At 44.2% G+C, this 23966-nt stretch overlaps 1 protein-coding gene across 17 annotated transcripts in view; it reads right to left on the bottom strand.

The window, feature by feature from the left end:
* Positions 1-23966, bottom strand: part of MYT1L (myelin transcription factor 1 like) — a 1655431-nt gene that overhangs the window by 212521 nt on the left and 1418944 nt on the right. For all 17 annotated transcript variants that reach the window (XR_011260403.1, XM_069606035.1, XM_069606050.1 and 14 more), the window contains 2 exons: positions 8605-8720; positions 5257-5325 (listed from right to left, as the gene is read on the bottom strand). Coding sequence is in view for 16 of the 17 variants with exons in the window: in XM_069606035.1 (XP_069462136.1) it covers positions 5257-5325; positions 8605-8720 (185 nt within the window). In the remaining variant the exon portion in view is untranslated. The remainder of the gene's footprint in view (positions 1-5256; positions 5326-8604; positions 8721-23966) is intronic.

The raw sequence follows: 23966 nt of genomic DNA, 5'->3' as shown, positions 1-23966 counted from the left end.
CCTAATATCCCCCATCAATGCACTGCAGCCTCCTACCATCCAGGTATCCCACTTGCCCATTCCCGAATCTTCTCATCTCCCCTTCAACCAATCACACCCTGGCAAACCACCAACCTCCCCCAGTGCAATAGCCCCAAGTTTTGCCACATCCAACCTACAGCCCTTTATGGGAATACAGCTGCAAACTACCCGATCACCAGGCAGGGGGGGGGCTGAGCCTTGTAGCATGCAATGAAAACAAACCCCAAACATCACCTAGCCCCCAAACATCCCCAACAGGCACCCAATGACAACTACCTTGTTCAGGCATGACCACTTTTTGCACACAGCCAGGTCCCCCCCCAACCTGAGCAACCAGTTGCGTGCGCAGTGGCCAAGTGCTACAAAACCAGCACTCAAAGATGGAAAGGGAGAGAGTAGGGATAAAAGGTGCACTTTGGACTGTGGAGTCACACCCAGAGTAGCCACTAGAGCAGGATCAGTTCCTGCACCAGCTCCCCAGTGTCATGTCCCTGGTTACCTCCCGTCATACCCAACATCATAATGCTTCCCTCTTGTCTACCAATAGAGACCTCTGTGTCAGTTCCCCCAACCATTTGTTCTCTGCTTCCGGTCTCCTCTGAATCAGGGCGATTCCCACAGTATCCATTCAAGCATGCACTCCTTCAGTGTGGGAAGTTCCATTATATATGACCTTCAGTCTGGCCGGGTAGATTTGCATATATTTTAGCCCAGCTCACCAGAGCCACTCTTTCGTGGGCCTGAATGCCGGCCTCTGCATTTGCAATTGTAGCGTGTAATCCAGGTATATTGCTAACTTTGCCAACCCCCTCTCAATAACACCTCCCTTTGTGGAGAACGCTAGGATCGTCTCACTATCTCTATAGATTAGGATCCTAGCAATCAGCGCTCTTGGGGTTTCTCTGGGCAGGGGCCCCCTAGAGAGGGACCGGTGAGCCCATTCCACCGTGAATCCCTGTGACAAAGCGCCAAGCCACACCTCCTGCAGCAGCATGTTCTCAACATATGACATGGGGTCGTGCTCCTCCACCCCCTCAGGCAGACCCAGCAGACAGTTGTGGTTTCTTCAAGGTCTTCCCTCTGCATCTTCCGCTCTGTCTTCCAGCATTGCCACCTTTACCGTCAATTCCCGCACCTCTGATGGGGCACCCGTAATGTTCTGTCTATTTTTGTCCCTTTGAGCCGCCACTGTCCGCACCCTGTCAGCTCAAGCACGGCCCACTTGCATTAACAAGCTGACATCTATTATGACCTCATCAATCTTCTTCTCCAATGTGGTCTGGGGCACATCAATGGCCTTCAAGATCTGGCTCTCCTCTGTCTGCACCACTGGAGGTGGAAATACCTGTACTGTGCCTCCATCCTCCTGTGCTGCACCACTCCCCATTGCCCTTGGTCTGCCTGGACTTCCCCTTGTGCTGCTTGTCCGACATGTACCCAATGCCATGCCCTGGTGGCACAGCAACAATGAATGTCAATACACTCAGTACCATCACCTCGACTCAATCTCACTCTCGTGGCACAGCCTATCAAGGTCGATCCCCGCCGACCGGGGGCTGCGACACCTCCTCCTGTTCAAGCGTCCTCCTTCACTGTCAAATGAAATGCCCCAACGGCTGCACTTCACCCCTCCACACAGCTGTCCAAGGCCCAGGTCAGGGGGACATATACATGTAGGGGCCAGTTGAGGCTCCAGCCACAAAGCCATGCCCCCAGTTCCCCACCCACACCAGGCCTTTCCTGCAGTCCCCCTCCCACAGGGGATCCTCAGTCAATGTTGCAGATCTCACAGGCCAGGGAGGGAGCCTCCACCTGCCGCTCTGAGGTCCTACAAGGCTCCTCTGTCATGCGCTGCCTCAGCCGCCAGGCTCCAGCAGTGTCCCCAGGACCCAGCAAGCAACTGCGGATGGGGGCAGCTGGGGATGGAGGCGGCGCTCAGCTCCAGCCCAAAGGGTGTCACCGAGGTGCAGCTGAGTCCTACACCACAGAGGTGTGAGCTGTTCGCCTCCCTGCACCGAGGTGTCCACACACCCAAGTCGCTTCTGTTGTTGCTGTCTGTAATTTCAAGATGCAGCAGGTCCACCAGGGGGCCCCCGCTAGCCACCCAGAGATGCCCACAGGCACTTGTCGGCTGGCCACCACAGGCCTCAGGGACAGTCTCTTTCACCAGTAGACAGGTGGAACACACAGCGAGGCTTAGCACTGCTCAGGTCTTACTGATCCCAGAAACATGGGGCCAAACCCAGCACCCCATAGGGCACATCCCTTTGCACCAAGGGTACACTGTGCCTGGTCACGCCGGCCCCCTAGATCTCTCAATACAGTCCAAATCCATCTGGCCAGTCGGACAGGAGCCACCAGCCCACCAGCAACACGGCCCAGCCTAATCTGTTTGCTGACTCTCCTTACCGGCTCGCTGGACAAGTGGGTGTCGTGCATTCGAGTTCTCAGACCTCCAGCTTCTCCTGCCCAGATCAACTGTCACACAGGGCACAGCCGCGTGGCCTCCACGTTCAGAGCCCTCCCCAGAACTCTCCTGCTCTGCTACCAATACTCTCAGGGGCACGTCTGCGCCCCCCTCACTGCATGTCCCACTTCAATGCTTGCCACAGGGCTACCGTGCCACTACACACCAAGAGCCGCCAGCTACGGCCCTTCTTCCTCTGAACATCCGCTGACAAACAGAATGCCCCGTTTGCCGAGACCACTCGCAGCACGGCCTCTATATTCCTGGAGCAGCACGCCCCTCCCCCATCAGGCCACAGGCTCAATAGCAGGCTTTTTGGGCTTCAGGCTCGATCAGCTCTTCCTCCTCCTCCACAAACTTCCCAGCCGTAAGATTTTGCCTTGTCGCAATGACTAGCCCTGGTCTCTATTTTGACTTGAAATTCAGCGAATATCGTGTGGGAAGGTTATCACTGGGCAAATTATCCGGGAGCTCACAGGAGACACCTCCCTACTTCATGACTGCTAGCCACCCCCCAGGGGTTATTCATTTATTTACATATTTCAAGGTTTTATACCATGCTACATATCACCTGCTGTCACTTGGGAATGCTTTGAAGAAGAGTGAGAGGAAAGAGGAAGACAAGGCAAAAAGTGCATTATGTCTTCCATTGAATTGGAAAACTCAAAAGCCTGGTGTCCAGCCTGATGAGGGGAAAACCCCTACCTGGCATTCTGCCGTAGTTTGTCTATACCAGTATCAGCCAAATACCTGATTGAAGAGTTACGTATTCAGCAGTTTTCTGACTTTCAAGTGATCCAGGCCTGCCCTCGGGTTAGGTCTAGGAGTGTTCTAGAGTCTAGGGCCCACTGCACCCAGCAATACATGTTCATGGTTAGGTCATATGTAGGACCGCTGTTGGAGCTGGTTGGAGCAGAGTGACCTTAACAACCTACTCAGAATGTAGTGCCAGGTTATTTTCGGGAAGCACCATGGGCCCTGGCTTGATATGGTTTGTGAATAAAGCAGCCATTGTTAAACTTGCTCGTGGATTCCACAGGCAGTCAGTGGAGAGCTCTGATGGCTGCTTTTATGTGGCACTGTTTGGGCAGTTTTACTCAAAATCTTGTGGCTGATTCAGAATTGTTTGTAGTCTATGATGGAACTGGCCCACCTTTTAGCCTGGGCATTTTCCTGCATTTAAAAATAAATGTGTATGGGGGGCTGGGGGAGAGCATTGTAAATGTTATAAGTAATTTAATGGTTATGGGAGAACTACATTGTTTTGCTTGCTTGCAAATTGTATAGTGGCGTGAACAATCCATAGCAATGCAATATGTTGTAATGAGGGATAAGAGTAAAGCATTGGACAGAATAAAGCAGATTTCATTATTTGGATATGTAGTGTTACTAGCTGCGGTGTCTACTGCTATTTATTATTATTATGATCATTATCATTATTATTATTATTTGTATTATTACGATTATTAGTATTACTAATGATAATATTAGTAGTAGTAGTGCTATCAGTTACAAGTCATTAATTCCATTGTTATTACTGTCTTTATTAGTATTGATCTTTAACATGTGTAATCTATTGATTCTCTTATACTCATCACTATCATTCCTTTCTGATACACCTGTATGCCAAGGGAAATGCTCATAGTGGGGACTCCCATCCCATGCCACCTAGGAGGAGCAGCCGTGTCCTTGGCACTTAATTCCATTTCCAATCAAGTGCATTGTTCCTTTCCTCCTGCCATTGACTTCTTGGTGTTCCTCTATTTATCATTCCGCTGTACAAGGCCATGAGGGCTGAACAATTGTGGTCACAAATGTTAGGGATTGAAGACATCTTTGACGGTATATGTGTAACAATGTATATAAAAGATGGGTTTCATATCTAAAGATTTCTCTTAAATTGTTCAGGAAAGTATATTCTCTGTGTAATGCAATAGTTTGGCTGACTTGATTTACTGTATATTTGCATTAGGAAAGTCCTCTGCCTTTTTCTCTGTCTCCTCAGACATATCCTTTGGTGCACCACTGAACGAATGGCACGTGAAATAGTGGACCAATGTGCCCATGGCATTCGCAGCTTAGACCCTGTTGCAGAACATTATGTTATGGAAACATGCGTGCAACTCTTTTATTCCACCGTTGGGATTCGGCGTGCTTTCTGTGGCGGGAGCTCCTGTTTGGCTATACACCTCACTTGGATTGCCTATCCTTTGCCACTAGCAAATTGCTTATTTAAGAGATTTTCCCCGTCCTTCTATACTGCTTGATTTACCATTCGTGAGGAACTCATCAACTATTTTCCATTCTCCAATTTGACCATGTTCAAGTCTTAGATTTGCATTTTGTTCAAATGTACCAATCGCATAATTTTCTAAAAAGAATCCGTTTGGGGCAAACATGTATTTGTGAATTGGGTCCATTAGGTATTGCACACCCCCGTACCTCAACTTGATTACATGTTTTAATGTTGCGTTATTACTCCCATGTAAACATTCGTTTCGCTATACGAATCCTAAATAGAAATTATAACACAGCATAATAACAAATAATATAGCAAATCATGTTATTTACATCACAACAACTTCTTTTGATATTTGCAGTTCATACACATACCTCTGATAATAACGTTGTGTTGAAGAAACTATACTTATGAACCCTCAATGGGGTCCTTTGATAGTTTACCAAATGCCCAAATGGTGAATGTCAACAGCGGCCAGAGTGGCGACTAATTACTACTCATTGCGATTGGCACAGTATGAGAATCTTACTTGAGTTCCTGTGAGCTGGTGGCCATCATGTTTCGAATGCTTTTGTCCGCCAGCGGGCAACCAGAGAGACTGTAAGACATGTCAGGAATGCAAGTGAGTGCACTGAGTGGTACTCTCAGCTTTTCTAACCACACATGACATGAAAACAGCAGCTTTGCACGCGCAGATTGGCTGCAGTAGAGAACAGTACAATTATTTTCACTTAAGTTGATAATAGTCAGCCATCTGATTATGATTATAAACTTAATACACTTAAAGAGTGATTTTGGTCAAATACTGCAATACGCCTGCTCTGGTTAGTGGATGATCACTGTGCAGCAAAGAAAGCCACGTGCAGCAGTTCTCAAATCATGATCAGGAGAGCTGCACCCTGGCACTTAGCAGCAGGGTTAGAGTTAGTTGAAAATTATGAGATGAAAGAGAGAATCGCCCCAAGATTGGAAAAGGAGGGTGTGCAGGATGAGCACTGTATTATGAACACAGTTCTATACCTGTCAAGTAATTATGCAATATGACCTGAGGAGGGGGGCCATTACCCGTCGACTGACTGCTAATGGCACCCCTCCGAGGGTCATATTGCCATCAGTACCACGGCACGTTGTACCGGGTACTAATTGCAATTTTTCTTGAGTCGAGAAAAAAAAGCGAAAGAAATGCCCACCGGGGCTCAGGAGAAGGGACTACGTGCAGTCCCTTCTCCCTTTCCATGCGGTCATTTAGTCGAAAGGAAAAAAAGTAAACAAAAAAATGGCCGCCATGGAATGGGGAAGGGACTACATATCGTTCCCTCTCTCTTTCCATGGCGACCTGACGGGAGAAAGGAAACGGACGTGCTTTAAGGTGATCAGGATTATAGGTGAGGTAAGGTTGGCAATCACTCCAATCGGAGCGTAGATTGAATTTTCTGTTTAGCAGACCGGGTAATAATATGCTTCATTAAAGGACTGTGTTCTTGATGCATTTTCAATGCATGAAGGCCACGCTCAAGATACACTCCAGGTTGCAGCCCTTGAGACACGCATCAGGTACTTTTTGTTAGATTATCTGCACATTCCTCTGATTGGAGGAAGGGAGATCGTTTAGAAAGAGATACAAGTACCTATCTATTTAGGTTCCGACGATTTATTTGGGCGGCATTTGGTGGCAGAAGTTTAGCTGGAGATGTCCATGTGAATGTGAATATTCTCAGCTGGATTCTTGACCTTTACATGGGGGAATGAAGATCATGTGCTTATACTTAGTCTACCATTATCGTTATAAACAGTGCTGGGGAAATAGATTTGGTGTATTTTATTTCCTTGAACTTTGAACGTGTTTCCGGAAATGTGTTCAGGGAAGTTGAACGTCGCCGAGGAGTAAACATTACAGCCCTGCGAGGGAGGGAACACTGCTGTCGTCCCCTGTATGACCCCATAGCATAGCCGAAAGTCGTACAGAAGCAGGGCAGGCTTCTGAAGAACAGTGGAGCATCTTATATCGGGGTACTGAGAGGATGAGGTCACAAGGACCGGGTGGGAGCAGGGGACTCATGGAAGTGTTTACAGGGCGTGTGTGGGTCTAGGTTGTAACCCCAAAATCAAAACACTTTTGGCCCTGTGTCCCACAATTTCCTGTGGGACGCTTATGTGAAGGACCATCCATGCTTAGTGATGAACAGGATCCATTTTGTATGATAGGTCTGACCAACAAATTCAGGCATAAGTGCACCTTGCGGGCACACCACTTGAAATAGCGGTTGGTGGGACTAAGAAAGTAGGAGAACCCTGCAAATAACAAGAGATTGCCTTGTTCAGTTTCCACAAATTAAGTATGAAATGCGCTGCAGAATTAAAAAAAGTCTGTTTCCTTCATGGGGACATGGGGTCTACCTTTTTAATATCTTAGTGCGGTCCACTAAGAGGGGAGTGTGTTTATCTGTATAAACCTGTGTGAGACTTGGTCAGTCTTTTGAAGATTTAAGAAACCCATTTTGTCAACCAAGTTGCAGTTTTACTTTTCCATGTCAGGAGCAATGCTACCCTTTTCACCTTCAGCACTTGCCCCAGTTCTCTGGTTTAAGGGTATGTCAATCTCCATTGTGTGCCCTCAGGGCCGAAAATCATCTCTGCTTCACATCTCCATTTAAGCAGTAACATTCTCGAAAGTCTCTTTAGAAGATGGATGTGCAGAGCGGGCCAAATAAAATCATTTTCTGCACCACAATACATTACATAATGTGCAGCTATTCTAGTCTTACCAATCTTCCCTTTATTGGAGAAAAGAAACACACGTGAGCATTAACTTTGATAAGGCAAACCAGTGACAAGAGGCTACTATCTGTTTTGCTGCACCTAAGTTGTTCTTGAGATGTGGGGTGCCAGGACAATTCCCTGTTTCACAGCCTGGTGTGAGGCAACTGTAGACACTATGGGCAAATTATGAGTCTAGTTATAATGGTAAAATATGTGGTCCTTTAAATAACCCCTATTTTTAACATATCAAACTGGTATTTTAAAATTAAGTGGTATTTGAAAGGTCTCGTAGTTTTGTCATTATCACTAGGTTCATAATAATGCCCATAGTGTCTAGTGTTGCATTATCTTGGGCTGCAGAAACTGCAGAATGTGAAACCTTCAGACATCGCACACCTAAGAACATCTTCTTAGTAGACATACTACTGAAAGGAGTAACTGTGTAGTCCTTCTACTATGTCTACTTAAGATTGAAGCTCAAAGTAGATATACATCATTGCTTTTAGTAAACAAATAGACACTATATTGGCCTGAGTACTCTGTGGCACCTGACCACCCTCTTTTATTTTTCATAAAAATTCCCCTGGGCGTTTCTGAACCTTTAAATGTTTAGGAGGTTCCCCAAACAACAAACACATTAAAAAGATGTATGATTCAGGGGTCAAGTACATTTGTTCACGGGGGCCTACTCTAAGCCATGGCTATGGAAGGAAAATGTTCATCAGACCAGATATACACCATAGACAACACATCCTCACACTCGTCCCATACCCATTGCATCATTGTCTGATTTGGGGATTTGTTTTCCAAATAAAAGCAGAAAACAAATGACTGTTTTAATTTTGGGTCCAATACTATCCTTTAAGAACCCCAAAAATAGACTGCACCATGGTGCTAAATTATTGATAATTCCCACTGTATTCATTAAAAGGGCCCAATGCGCAGCCAAGAGCATATTGCCTATCACTCGACAGGCAAGGTGGAGGCATAAAATGCATTCATTTGTTCATCTCATATTTTTTGCTTTCAGGAAAAAAAAACATTTATGAGATCTGTCATTCAAACACACAAAACCGAGAAAGCGGAATATCAGTATTTCTCTTAGTGTAATACTCACGTTATTAAATCCTTTTTGCTCTCTTTGCATGGAGGGTATTTGAGTTTGGGACTTGGGACGTCACCGGGATACCGCTGGTCATCGAGGCCATCATGGAATGGGTCTAAGTCTTCTGGCTGTGGGCAGATGTACAGGCATTAGGTCCAATCAGACAACAGGGCGGAAATGTACAGAACAAAAGGTGTTCAGTGACATCTAGAAATACACTGTTTGAAAGAACAGAGTGGATCGCTTGCTCTTTATCCATGTAGTTCTCTTTTAGGACAATTGTCTTGTACAACTGTATTTGGGATGGTACCTAGATATTAAGTTCAATGTGGTTTGCAGTTGCATGATTATTCCATCTTGTTTGTACTCATGGATGGATTATTCTTTTTCCTAATTGGTTCACTGGAACAAAATTGGCATTCAAGGTTGGCGCACCATCAGGTAAATTACCCGCTATCCTAAGGCAATGACATGAACAAAGAGAGGATATTAGCATGGGTGTGGCGGTTCCTTACCCCACCGAAAAGGGCATTGTTATCATTAGCACTTGAGAATGGCTGTAACAATAAAGCATTTTATGAATTGACACTCGCATGAGCTTTACTTCATGAAAAGGAAAGACGCCCCGAACAAGATGGCTGCAAGAGAAAAAGAAAAGAGCAACCGAGAACAAGGCCTTTGCACGTTTCTATGGTTGCAGTGGTGGCGGAGCAGGAAGATCAGAAACTGCGATGGTGACACATACGTGTGGGGAATGAGAGCTTTGGGCATTGAGGGAGGAGTGTGGAGGTCACCGAGGCAAAGGAAGGAGAGACATGGAAGATGGAGCGCATTAGGGGTAAGCAGATGAAAGCGCACAGAAGCCACCAGCCAGCCATGGAATGTGGCGTTTCACTGACAAATAAGGCATGCATTCAGCCATGGCTGAATGGCTGGCTAATGTGCCTAGGGTGATGATAAACAAAGGTAATACAAACAGTCTAACTTTAGACTTAAAATTGCAGTTAGATTTAAAGGATTTCAATTCTGATTAGAGGGTTCCATGTAATAATGTCGCCACATAAATCTCGCCATGCAAAAATCTCGCCGAAAAATTGTCGTTTTTTAGTGGCAACATTATTGCATGGAATATGCGGGGGACACCCCCGCAACCCTGACATTTTTTTTTCTTTTTTTTTAAAACATTTTTTTTCCCCTGTCGCCATATATATGGTCACCCAAATAATATCGCCACAACATTTTCCCTGCGATATTATTTACGGCGACCATATATATGGCGATATTATTACCTGATACCGATTAGAGGTTATCACAGTTATTTCCAAAATAGGAATATCCAAGATGTGTGATTTTGACAGGTTTTGTTTAGCTCTTCAACTCACTGGTGTTGCCAAACCCCCCTCGTAACACTAATATACTACGGATTTAATGACGAAATAAAAATTATTTCAGATCAATCAAAAAAAAAATTGTTTTGCAGGATCACAAAATGACATTGCAATTTACCAATGTTATCAGTTGGCTGCGAATGGTCATAATGACTTACATGAAAGGATGAGCAGGTTTCCTGCCATGGATAGTCTTTCACTTCTCACTGTTCATTTGAAACATTCCTGGCCTAGTTGCTTATTGTTCAACAGGATCCCTGAACTGGAGATTCAGGTCAATAACTTCAATAATTTCACTAACAAGGAAATGAGCCGCTAGCTGCTGCATTTTTTAGTGTGACTGAGGAATACAACTACCCATAGGCATCTAGAGACTGACAGTCCAGCAGCACCCACGCACCACGCACCACACATTTTAATGTGTTGCGTCCTGGGAGCCACAGTTTGTACGGTGTTAATTTCACGCATGGATCCCTAGGCAATGCTATGGAAAATTGCCGCGCACAGTGAGTCAGAAGATGGTACGAAAGACCGAAGTGTGTCTGGGTGAAGGCACTGCTAATTAATTTTAGGCAAGCATCCACTGGAACTTGATTTTGCCCATGCCGGAATCGGTAGGGAATTTGACAAAGCCCACCCATTGGAGGATGCCTTTTGTTTCAACTGTTGTAATCCAATCCCTCATTGCGAGTTTTCTGTAAAACCCGAGTACATAATGTGGTGTTGCGCACCTTTTTGTGATTTTGCTATGAAGCAGTGACCCATTGTGCGAGGGCAGTGTGATGGCATGAGTGCTGCACTCCAGCGGTTTTGGAGCATACCACCTTCCTCACAGATGATTTAGATAATGTGCATTGTGTATGAATTATATAACTCCCCAAGCCACCTTCTCTGTCCGCTCTCAAATTCACACTCATAATTCGAAACTGACCAGGGTGTAATTTAAGAAACATTTCTTAGCACAAGCTGATGCAACATATTGTGCTCCTGAATGATCAATTTCCAGCAGGACCTCGTCAAACGAGTTTACTTTTGTGCAGAGAGAGAAAATAAAAAACAACACGTCTGCAGAGATGCCAAAATAAGATCTGAAACCGGAAAATGTGTCCATGCATCTAGAAATACAACGGTCCACTGGATGGCATTATGCTTGACTGTGAGATTGCAAGACTTTTCCTGCTCACTAAGGGACTTGGCATGATATGAGAGAGTCTCCAGTTCCCCATTGGCAGTGCCAACAGCGGCCACCAAGGTAGCAGTAGGACGTGCTGCATGTGCCGGCTCTATGGCTGCATCTGGCAGAGAAGGGCCACATATGGCACGTCACTCTGCCCGCAGCTACTGCTCAATTGGGGGTCAACTTCCGACACTAGGATCAATATGTCTTCTATGTTTTCATGGTGTCAAGCTGTTGAATTGACAAACATTAGAACAACTGCAAATTGCCAAATATCAGACAACTTTAGAGTCCTCTTATATTTGAAAGTTGAAGACACTGGATTGTTTACATTGAAAACCAGAGAGACACTGATAGTACATTTTAAGTAATTTCAAAATACAGAACTTTTTTGTAGCAAAACAGACCTTAATTTGTTTTAACAAAAGTGTGAATATACAAAAAACGGCTAGGTTATAAAAAAATTGGACCTTTAAATTGACATTGTCTGAAATATTGCCATCATGGATTACAATCTCAAAGCACGTTCATATGATCACATTTAGGTGAAATCCTTGGAATCTATAATTAGAGAAACTGAGAGGACAAAAAATACGTTTATGTCCAACAACACTCTATCAAAGATCATTGGTGAGCTTGCGCTTACCCTTACAAGCAATTAACCTTAGCAAGCTGTGCCTTGGTTTTTGGCAGAAATTAATGACGGAAGACAGGCCCATCCGGCTTCTGGTACCTAAAGGCCTCTCAACAATACCATACCTTCATGACCACCAGGGTGCATGCAAGGCATACAAAGTAAACATAATTGATGCAAAGGTATCCACAGCAGGCCGCAAATCGATGATGCAAAGAACCATCCAACGAAATTATTTGAGGGAGTAAAACATGCCACTACTAACAAGCCCCAATCAGTGCTCCCTCAATCCATTAAGAAGTTTCAGGGCTTTGCACATTTCATCACAGAGAAGAATTACTGAATCAGACTGGAGATGAAAGCTAGCAGACCCCTCAATGAGATCAATTCCGCCACACCCAAGATCAGAAACATTGGGAAATCTTAGTATTCACTGCACTCCCTGAAAAAGCCTACCCAGCCTTCAAACCCTTGAACCATGCACGAGACCCAATGACCATCTCACTGGTGGATAAGTCTTTCAAAACTATCGAAGCTTTCTGGCTCCAAATCAACCTGTTGCTGATTTATGGTGAATTCCCACATAGGCTTAAAGTGTGCCAGGTCAACCCTCTGTTATAGAAACCTTCTAGCGACCCAGCATATATAAAATGGTCTCCCCTCTCTGGATAAAATCAATTACCATCCTTTAGCAATGCAACTGACCAGATATGTAGCCACATGCAGTAGATGATGCACTAGGCATCTGGGAAAATAGAGCAGCCTGTCTACTTGTACTCCTTGCTCTATCCACAGAGTTCGATAACCTGGATCACCAGATCCTATTTAAACCCATGAAGATGCTCTTTGGGGTCAATGGAATAATATTCAAATATTCTCCTCGTTCCTCAAAGATCGTGAAAAAAGTGTGAACATTGAATAATGTTCCATGTCCTCTCTGGCACTTCATGGTGTCCCACAGGGCTCATTCCTATCTCCCATCTTATTTAACATAGGCATTGAACCCCTAGATGACCTGGCAAGTGACAGGAACCTCAGGATTCATCTGTATGCAAATGACACTCAGCTTTACCTCAAGTTCACGATGAAACAAGACATCATTTGTCTTTCTGAAAATAAAGGGAAAATAAAAGTCTGGATGCCCTTGCATTACCTGAAGCGAAACCCACGGGCGATGGAATTCCTTGCGATTTCTTTGTCACAATCCAATCCCCACATCTGAAATTGGATAGCATCCCTCTCAGAGTTTGGAAATGATCCAACTCTAGGAATGCCACCTATATAGTCACATAAGCAAAAACATACTAAAGGGGACTCAGTTCAAACTGAGGCAGCCATAAATCTGCAAAACACCCACCCCAGAGAAGGAATAATGCGTAATCCTACAGGCAAGACTCTGGAAACAGCCTGCCGACATGCCCCCAGAGAACCCACCTTGAACTTATGAGGGCCACCCAATATGGTACAACTTGTCTGATATCAGTCTTCTGCTTTTTTGTCCATATCCCACCTGTTTTTAATGGGCTACGGTGGCTCCAAAGTGACATGCAATGTGTCTCCAAAACAGCCCTCAAAAAACCTGAAATATAATCTTGTGATCGCTGAGGATGTAAGGCATTGTGAAACACAGAAACATTTCACCTAGAAATCCCAGAATTGAGAAAGAATCATACTGTGAGACATTTTATCTCAGGCTGTGCTCCAAGTATCTTGAACTATGGTGTGCCCCATCGCTCATCAAGCGTTCTTCGTTTAAGAAAGAACTGAGGACTTTGCTCTTCAATAAACTCCAGACATGCTGGCACTGATCTGACATGCTGACAGCTATGGATATAACTAATAACGTCTAATGATTGCCAAATTACCAATGACTGTGCCTGTCCTCCTCCCCTGATACTATTCCTGTCATGCTATCTGTGCCTGTCTTGCTTCATAGTCACACGTCTTTGGTTTCCTAGCATACACTGCTTCCCAGGCCTGCCCTCTCATATTCCTCCTTGGTACCTACGGTGAAAGGCTTAACTGCTAGTCATAACCACTTTGTACACCCCCCTATTGCTTTGCCACTTCAATCACATCTAGCTTAACTACCACCTAATGCAACTATTTGGTCCCTGTTCTCCTGCCCCCAACTTCCTTTGGCCATGGCTTTTGAGGGTTCAGATTGGCTAGTTTGCATGCATTGGGCATTGTTACCATAGAAATGTTTTTCATCTGTTCCCTTGGTTGGAAACCTAATAAGGCCCATGAAGAGCAACTGACTGCTCACTCCCCTGCCATGCTTCCTAACTACACCTTTCTATTTTTGTGCAAGGCTGTTTACATGCCCATGCTAGCCCACAAATGACTCCTTCTGTTTTCTCTGTTGGGTGTCTCTTAGAGATGTGATGACATACTTGTGTCATGATGTGTTCCTTACTCCACCTACCTCAGGATGATAGCACTTACAATATACTCTTCCACTACCCTGGAATGACCCTTGCTCTTCCATAGGTAAATGGTGATAACTCCCGCTCTAGCCCCTTAAGTCACCATCAGCGCTTTGGATTAAGGCGTTATATAAATAACACATCATTATCATTATCATCCCTCCATCTTCTACCTCCTTCCCTGTGATTTGGATACAGTATTCATGTCGTTTGTAATAACTACAATCATTATCCAGCTTATTTTGCCACCTCTCGATGTTCATGCACAGAATGCTCTGGAAATGTCCCTAGCTGTCCACCTATATGACTTTATGTGCAGCTCTCCCGTTTGTGCCTGGTCTGTGCAGAACATCTGCAAAAAAGTCCTTTAAATGAAAAATGAATGGTGCCATGTATTCATCATAGTTGTAGTAATGCGCAAACGCATGGATAGCAGGTATTGTCAGGACTGTAAGAATGTGGTTCCAAGTTGTTCGAGCAATGAGACCTGGAGACCTGTCTGCTTTGGACAGTGGATGCTGTGAGGTCCACTGCAGGCCGTGGTCCTGAAGAAAGTCACCCCAAACATGCCGTTTGGATGGGTTTGGATGGCTTGGGGCATAGCTTTCCTGGGCCTTAGAACACCTGTCTTTGCCTCTGGCAGAGGGCTGCTCTCCTAATAGAGTCCCAATAAATTCTTCCTGATGTCATTGAAGGCCGGAAATGAGTCAACGAAGGATAGTGAGGATATCCTCTTTCATATGTAAAAGACCTCAGAGGATTGAATGATAGAAAGCCTGGGTTAAGCAGTGCAATCCCAGTCCCTGGAAGAAGTGACCCTTGCCTTCTGATGTCATACCCAGATTACCTTATTCTGCAGGAAGTGTAGGGGACAGGAAGGAGACCAAAGACCACAGGAAATCAGGATGCAGCCCTTCCTCAAGCCCCCTTGTGCTCTGCCTGTTTGACTCAGCCCCTTTCTCAACCTGCAGCATCAAAGGCTCTCTGGTGTGGGATTTCCTAGTGTAAGGCAGGCCTTTGATATGCAATTGAATTTTTAATTAATTTATCAAGCGCATATCCTCCTTGAATGGAGAACCCGGGCAGACTGAAATGCATCTGGGTGATGATTTTACAGAAATTGAAGTTGAAGTGATTGAAGATAAAATCAGTAAAAGAGATTGGCCCTCATTACGACCCTGGCGGAGATCCATGGTGCAATTTGCACCATGGACCATGGCGCAGAGCTGCCAACTCCGCCATGGGGGTTGGCGGACTTACCGCCCCATTTCGACCTTGGCGGGGCGGTAAGTCCCCAATCCCCATTTACCCTTCCCCATTCCCATTTTTGCCCCATAGGGTATAATGGGAGTGGGGAAGGCGTTAATTACGCCACCGTAGAATACGGTGGCGTAATTAACGAGGGGTCCCGTAGCGCCATGGATTTTTCCGCCCGGAAAATCCGGGCGTAAAAATCACCATGGCGCTACGGAAAGTCCTAATCTGGCGGAGAGGTACGCCATGCATTACGCTGGCGTAAACCCCTCTCCGCCAGGGTCGTAATGAGGGCCATTATGTTTTTTGATTTTTTAGAAATGACACGTAGGGATCCTTCATTCTAAATGCAATAGGGTCTGTATTCCATACAGGGGGACCCAGGACCGAGAAACGCCTGTCACCTCTACGAACAAAATGTGAAACAGGTATCGCTTAACTATGTTGATCAGTTGACCATAGTGATCATGCTGGGAAGTAGGGTACAAGTTTTGCCGCAAGATAAGTAGAGCAAGTCCATTTAAACATTTAAACAAAGAGAGAGGGTTATGAAAATAACTCTTTGTTCTACCGGCAAACAATGAAGTGCCCTCTGATATTGTGAAATGGGTGCACACTTTGGAGCATGGAACAAAAGGCTAACTGCTGCGTGTGGTGCCTTTTGTAATTGTGCAACTTGTTTTGCTCGAATACCTGTTAAAATAGCGTTGTAATAATCCAATTTGGAATTGATCAATGAACCGACCACTACAGGTCGACATGGCTCTGGGATCAAGGAAATAATCAGTCTTAAAAGTCTCAAGCTAAAGTAAATATACTGTACCCTTTCCCCTATCTGGTAATCACAATCCTAAAGCTAAAGTAAATATACTGTACCCTTTCCCCTATCTGGTAATCACAATCCTAAAGCTAAAGTAAATATACTGTACCCTTTCCCCTATCTGGTAATCACAATCCTAATTGGTTTGCCAAATGCAACCCAGATTCTGTACCTGATGTGTAAAGGATGTGGGAAGATCAAACAGCAAAAAACAAATTGTTAGACGCCATCCAACTTCTGACACTGAAGACAGGAAGAACCCAATTGCCTTTTTGAAGCCAGTCTTCCAGCCAGTCTTCCAGGAGATCTCCTGATGTGAGCTATTGCCTTGGCAGCAGGGAGGAGGAGGAGTTAGTCATCCTCCCAGAATATGAACACAGGCAGGCCTCCTGCCCCATTCACTTGAATGCAGACAGTCATGTGTCTTTAAAGTGTCTCACCTCTCATAGCTGATCCATGCACACAGGATTGACACTGGTGTGCAACACATCGGATGTGGTTTAAGAAATTATGTGAATTATCAGCCATTATACCAAAACATAGTTATGGCTTATATTTCCAAATGGTCCTGCCACCAGGACCTAGTTTAGCATAATTAGTATGTTTTGGAACAGAGGTACAGACTTGAATGCAGTCTTTGCAGTGACTTTGTTGTCACAAAAGCCATCAAACAGGCCTCATGTGACCTCTGGACCAGCTCCGTGTCACTGGAGAGCAGGGGCTGCGGATCAGGATTCAGCAGGGGATAAGTCTACACTATCCTTTTAGCCTGGATTTTTATAAAAGGGAGGTATGTTTAGCAGATCACCCTTTCTGAGGCGGTATTACCAGCATCATTTTATTATTTAATGCTAAACAAAAAGCCCAGGGCTTCCACACCTTTACCAGATGACAGTGCCTCACAAGCACAGACATCCAGACAGGGGTCTGAAAGGATGTGCGTCTACATTTCCCTTTCCACTATGCTTAGCTTTTGAAAGGAGAGGCCAGGAACAGAGACAATTGCAGCAATGACGGGGGCATAGCTTCACGAATTGAAGATGCAGTCTTAGATGCATTTCCCACTCCTCTGGCATCTCAAGTAGCACATACTCACCGGTGTACTGGAACTGCATGAGGAAGGATATATGCGCATGGAGCTCCTTTTTTGAGAACAAACCCAAAATGCATTTGTACTACTCACTTCCATGCACATTTGGTGCACGAAGGTAAGTGAACACTGAAGAAAAATCGTCTCGTTAGTCTCAGGGCTCAGAAGCCACGACATTCACATGTGCAGTGCTCTAAAAAAAACAAGTAACCTCAACGTCAATGTGAAAGAAGCTTTCTTCCCCCTCCCTGTCTCCATCATGGAGGCTACAATTCCATTCAACCAAGAGACTACCCTTAGTTGGAATCACCCAAAAAGCCTGCAAAAAATAGCCCGAATGGGAGATTTGGCCGAATTTCGGCTGTTCGAAAATTTCGAACGGCTGAAAAGTTTGACCAAAACCCCCATTCAGTGCTAAGGGTTGCGGGGCCTGCAGAGGTGTACCCCGCACCCTTGTTCAATATATTGTGATTAGGTGTTGCAAGTGTGTCCGACGCAGCCGATCCCAAAAAGCAAAAAGAAAACAAACAAAACAAAAAAAAAAAGAAAAAGGAAAGGACATTGCAGCGCCAGTTCCCGATCACTGAAGCGAAAGGGAGCAGGTCTTGCAGGGACACACCCGGTCACCAGCATGGTAGGTAGGGGGGGTATGGTTGTGGGCCAAGTCAGAAATGATCAGGGGAGAAATAAACAAAGGTTATTTTGGAAAAATAATCTTCAGTCTTTTCTCCCTCGAACATTTCCGTCATCGGCTTCCAACCCTGATCCCCCTTAGTTGCCCTACCCAGGGAGCTTTGCTCTTTATTTACAAAACATTGAAACAAAAAGAAGATTCTACCTTCTTCAATATTTCAAATAGTTTTTAGTCACACTGTTTTGCTTATGGAAGCACACAGCATGCACTTAAATTGTATTTTTATATCTAACTTTGCTTCCTCCTTGAAATAACCTGCCACACCAAAGGATAGCAGAGCTCAGCGTTTGAAGATGAAAAACAATCCTAAACTAAACGGTGGAGAACACATATAAATCTCACTGACTTGAAAGGTGTCGCTGATGGCAGCCGAAGTCAATACATTTTAAGATGCATTTCTCTTGGAGTCTCATCTAGTCATGCCTCTACAAGGAGGTCCTGATGCAGGTTGACGGCTGTATAAATCTCCACAGTTGTGGTTTCTCATGAGTGAAGATTGCGCCTTCACATCTGTCCTCGTGTTGCCTGCCATTATGTGTAGGTGGGGAAATGTAAACGTGTTCGAAAGCCCCCTAGAGGTACACAGAGCCAGAGACATGCCCCTTCCGGATTTCTCTCAGGTGTACGATTACATGCCTCAAATCAGTGTAATATGAAGGACTGTGAGCCTGATTCATGGAATTATTTGCATGTAAAACGGGGATTTGTGTGCCATTCTGTGTGCAAATCCCTATTTGATGTCTAAATATGTGCTTGCTCCATCCATAACCCTGTACTACAAGTCATTGCTAAATTTCATTCAGCCAATAAAACACTTTTATGGAGAGTATTGTGCATGCCTTGAATCTTAAATATCAAAGGTGCTTGTTCATGTGAGGCATTATTTAACAGATTGACTTCAGCCCTGCATGAGTACAAGGATGAGCAGAGGCTAAAGCGCCCAATCAGCCCTCACACTTCTACAAACCAAGAGCCATCCAAATCACAAAGGCAAAACATGCACAGTTAAGAGAAATACCTTATTTGAATTGTGGTAACGTGGGCCTGGAGAAGGCTACACTCTTTCAAGAGGGGTGTGAATGTGGTTCAGTAGTAACCCAAACAGAGAAGAATAAGAGTCCAAAATAAAGGAATGTCCAATCAAGGTTCCATAAAAATACATACTTTAATCAAACACACCATGTTCAATAATAATTCACTATGAAACGCTGTAAAAACACTCCCCTGTAGAAGGAACACAGAATATGCCAAGAAGGAATAGATGCAGCACTCTGGATAATGAGGCAGGGGCAGAAAAGGCAATAAAAACCACAGTGTTCAAAGGATATGTTGGTTCTTGAGGATGCAAAAGGGATTAAAATGACCTATCCAATCTCTAGAGCGCAAAGATGGACCAGGGGGGTATGTATTAGTCAATAATACCATTGCAAAGCTAATGGTGGTTTGACAGCATTGAACCAGGCTTCTTGATGTCTATTGCGGGTTTCTCTCGGGTTGCAGATGAAGCAGTCGCAATGGTCCAACTGCAAACCAGTGTCAAGTCAGGGTCCAATAGAAGGTAGCTGCAGTCTCAAAGTATCTACTTGAGCTGTGCCGATCGGGCGGTCACCAGGTTCAGTCGGCAGACATGGTCCCACAGGGTTGAGCTAGTACCAGTGTGCATAGGCAAATTGATTCAAGGTGGAGGTTCAGAGGTGGCTGTTCAGGTGACACTACGGTCAGGTCGATCGACTTACAGGAACAGCGATGAAGAAGCTGGTGCTTCGAACGATAGCTCGAACAATGCAAGTCAGTGGTACTTTGTTAGTTGAAGCCGAGGCAACGACACGCTTGAGCTGGTGCGATGCAGCAGCAAATGGAGTCGAACTGCAAATGGTGATTCAGAGAACGATCAATGCCAAAGGCAGCTTTGATGGGTCCTGAATTTTCACTCAGCATCAAACACGTTCGATTTGCGGCTTGCAGCAGGTCGGCTCTGACAACACATGGATCTTGGCTGTTCGGGTTTAAAGGAGCTGTGAGTCCCACTCCAGGCTCTTAAGGGCCTTTTCCTGGGTTCCCAAACATAGGGCAGGCTGGCACACACCTTCAGGGATACTGCAACAAGGTGAGGTCATAGGCAACAGTGTGGGTGGCAGAGATGCATGGAAATACATGATTTTCTGGAAAATATTTTAACTAATGGAAAAGTAACCACATTTATTTAACTTAAAAACAAAAATCACTTTTTACTTTTTCTACTTTCTTTTCAACTTTCTTTTTTTATAATGTGGGGGGAGACCCCTCCTCCCTCCTCACTGCTCCCTATGCTTACCCCGCAACCCACCTATTAAGCTCTATACATATACCACATTATCTCCCATTTTAGGTTAAATAAATCCGGTCACTTTTCTTTAGGTGAAATTGTATTTGGTGAAATCTATGGCAACTGAGATGCACACCTTCGTCCAGCAACAGAGTTCACCCCCAATGGTCCCGGTGGATGGTTATGGGAGAGCGCTCGCCTCTGCCTTGCCTGATTCAAACAAGTGTTGTGAGACCCATTGTTTTAAATGTTAAAGTCCACAGGTGATTGTAGTAGCCTGCTTTAGGGGTCGAATTCCTGCTCTTGGAATGAGTGGACTTTGCCCTTCAACCAAAGTGCTTTGTGCTACAGGAAGTGAAGGGCACAGGAAAGACTGAGAAAGGCAGAGAGAAGATTCCCCCATCTGTGCAGATGTCTCCTCGGCTACACTAGCTCACCCACCTCCCTTCTCAATAGAATCAAAGGCCTTTAGAAATGCAGCACCCTTGTGTCAGTCCTAGCCCTTTGTGAATGGGTGTGCCCTTTGACTCCTGTTCCGAGGCCAGCTTCCTGTGGAGTGGCTGTCATTAGAAAAGAACAAAGAGAGGCAATCGCCCAAGCCTACTGTCCTAACAGTGGGCAGGGCAGCCTTGCCTGGAGAAAACACACCTAACATCGTCCACAGCTGAACTGGGCCGACGGACTGACTGATGTCCATTCTCAATATTATGTGGCTTGCCATTTTGGGGTGTGATCATCTGGATATCCTCAGGTGCCCCTGATTAAAACCAGACTATTTGTTTGATCTGTCAATTGTAAACCTCAGCCTATCTTTTGCTTACATGCCTGTAACTAAGACTGTATCACTGTTTTAACAATTAAGCTTTCTTTCATCGACTTGCAAGCGCCGCGATGCCTGTGGGCTGTATGTTGCGCTATACAAATACAAATAAATAAATAAATAAATTTTTAATTTTTTTTGTAATCTTTTTGACTACTGGTCAGTCCCATTTCCTTTCCTCCTTTGCAGTTGTTCTTTCAAGACTCTGTGTTTGAGGACTTTGCTCCTTTATGGCTTGTCATCTCTGATGAAATGCTCTTTAAATTAAATCAGCATTAAATCAGCACCCCTGTTTTAGACTGGGTTGTCACCACTACTACCCCATGCTAGGACTTGCATGTTTTTTTTCGCCCTCTTAATGCAATATGATTCCAAACTGTGCCCTTTTCTTTCCAATGTCCCGACTGGTCAAATAATATCTTATTGGTCAATGGAAATAGCTGTTCCTGGCCTTAGATGTGGGCCAGGTGACTTTGGGTAGACTCTTCTAGGACTGTAAGCATTGTGGTTATGGCATTGTTATTTGATGCATGGCTTGCCATTTCTATTTTTACAAAAGATTTGATATTTTTCTATATTCTTCTGAAATACATTCTAAGTGTTATCCCTATCCTTTTTCCAGATGTTGAGGTAGGTGTTGTGTAATATGTCCTTCATCGTGCATTACATTCTGCCACAATGAATTGTACTACCAAGGTACTGGGTGCAATCGATGGTTGTGTGAAATAAAAATGTGATTAGCACTGAACCCTAATTACATGAGAAATACCGTCAGCAGGTAATTACCGCTCCTAAATGATTACTTCTCTGCCAATTGGCAACTTCAGTGGTATCGCTATTACATACTTGCAAATACATTATGGAATTACCAACTTGTGTAGCAGCCAACTTCTGAATGTGGTGAAAACACCTTCAGTACCATAATAACTGCCATACCAACACCACCTGGAGCAGGTATGCACACATCACAAACCTATTCCCCATCCTTACATCCTTACATCCTTACCTAGGCCTCTGCACTCATGACGTGCACACACTGCAGAAACTTTACCATTGTCAGGTAGAAATGACTACATCCAGTGAATCCTGGGGGGTATTTGTGAAAGTGCAACTTAAAATTTTGTGCTCCCATGATTTGTCAGTGTTGTTGTTCCATATTACTATTTGTCATTTTGAAATGAGCGGCATTCGTATCTCTTGTTCCTTAATGACGACATACATCACTTATGTCCCAAAGTCTTAGAATGTTTTGAATAACTATACATAATTAAAATGTACAAACCATTTACACAAGGCTACCTCGACCATAACATATGTGTGTCCACCTCCTTATGGTAGCACCAGAAGCCCCTACATTGGCTCTTATAATAAGGTTGTCGTTAACTGCAAAGTAATGCAGTAATTCCATTGGTGCATATTTTGATTTGAGTAGAAAATACGCACTCAAAATACCACACTTGGAAAATACTGCAAGTAGAAATTACCACATGGGTACAATACCGCCTGCAGAAAATAAAGCATCTAAAGATGATGTCATTCATTGTCCAATAAACAAGACTCACCAAGAAGGTGTCATCAAACAATTGAGTTGCAAGAAAATCTGATATAAGTGAATGACCTACTTTTTTTCCCCTCCTTACTCAACACACTCGCCAGTAGCACCCCAGCTACCAGACCCTCCTTACCGCACCTTAACATAATACTGCATTTAGAAAAACCTCTGCTACCCATTTATTTATTTTTATTGTACTTTTTGGTTAAACAAACCTGTTACACATTTAATACATTATTGAAAAAGGACCAAATGGATTATACAATATGAGCCCAAAACAAGTAGTAAAATCTTCTTAATCAATAAAATATAAAATACTTGAAACAAAGAAAGCAAAAAGAGCTAATTTACAATTCCATTACTTTAATATTATTAGGGAAAGAGACGGGAATACAATTGGTGTACAGGAGATGACGCACAGTTGGAAAAGGACCAGTGGACTCAGACATAATAACGTAATAGCCTATGCTGTATTGATCAAATGGAGGGCTTCCCTCCATGCGCGGAGTGCCGCAGCCATGTTCACAGTAGACTATGCCCCAATAAGTGTGCCCCAGAACTAATCACCCGCGATAGAGTCAGGATGTACGATAAAATAGGAGTAACTTCTCATGTACTACAGTTTTTTAAAACTCACATTGCGTAAGTAAGTGACGGGATGATTCCACGGTCAATCTACATAGGTGGCATCCATAGGTGGCACAGTCTCTCACTTCTAGGAGCCTTAGACCATCTACCAGTGTGCCCAAAGGTGGGTTAGATATTGAATCGAAGGTAAATAATAAAACAACGTAACTGTGATGAATATAATTTGGTTAAATTAAAAATTGGAAGGTTAAAACAAAAGCTCTGTTTACTATATTCAAGACATAGTTTAGATTTTGCTAAAATATCGATATTACTACAAATATCCAAAACTTTAGCGTTGTTATTTAAAACTAGTGCCGAATTCGGTGAAGATAACAAATCATTAAGAGTAAAGTTCAGATGCGCAAGTGCAAGAATACCGTTTTCCGCAACCCGGTATAAGAACTCGTTTTTCCTCTCCCAGGTGTAAAAATCTGCCAAAAAAGAAAGCAGTGTATTAGTGGAATTGTGAGATCCAATTAGGGTAATATATAGGTTACAACCTTGTGTGAGCTGAAGAGAGTGTATAGAGGGAATGCCTAGCTCACAGTGAAGAACCTCCACTGTCACTGACTGGGGAACTC

This window comes from Ambystoma mexicanum, chromosome 4p (genome assembly GCF_040938575.1).
Source record: "Ambystoma mexicanum isolate Mex_15411 chromosome 4p, UKY_AmexF1_1, whole genome shotgun sequence".
Taxonomy (NCBI): domain Eukaryota; kingdom Metazoa; phylum Chordata; class Amphibia; order Caudata; family Ambystomatidae; genus Ambystoma; species Ambystoma mexicanum.
Note: the sequence above shows the minus strand (reverse complement) of the source record. Positions and strands in the feature narration are given on the sequence as shown.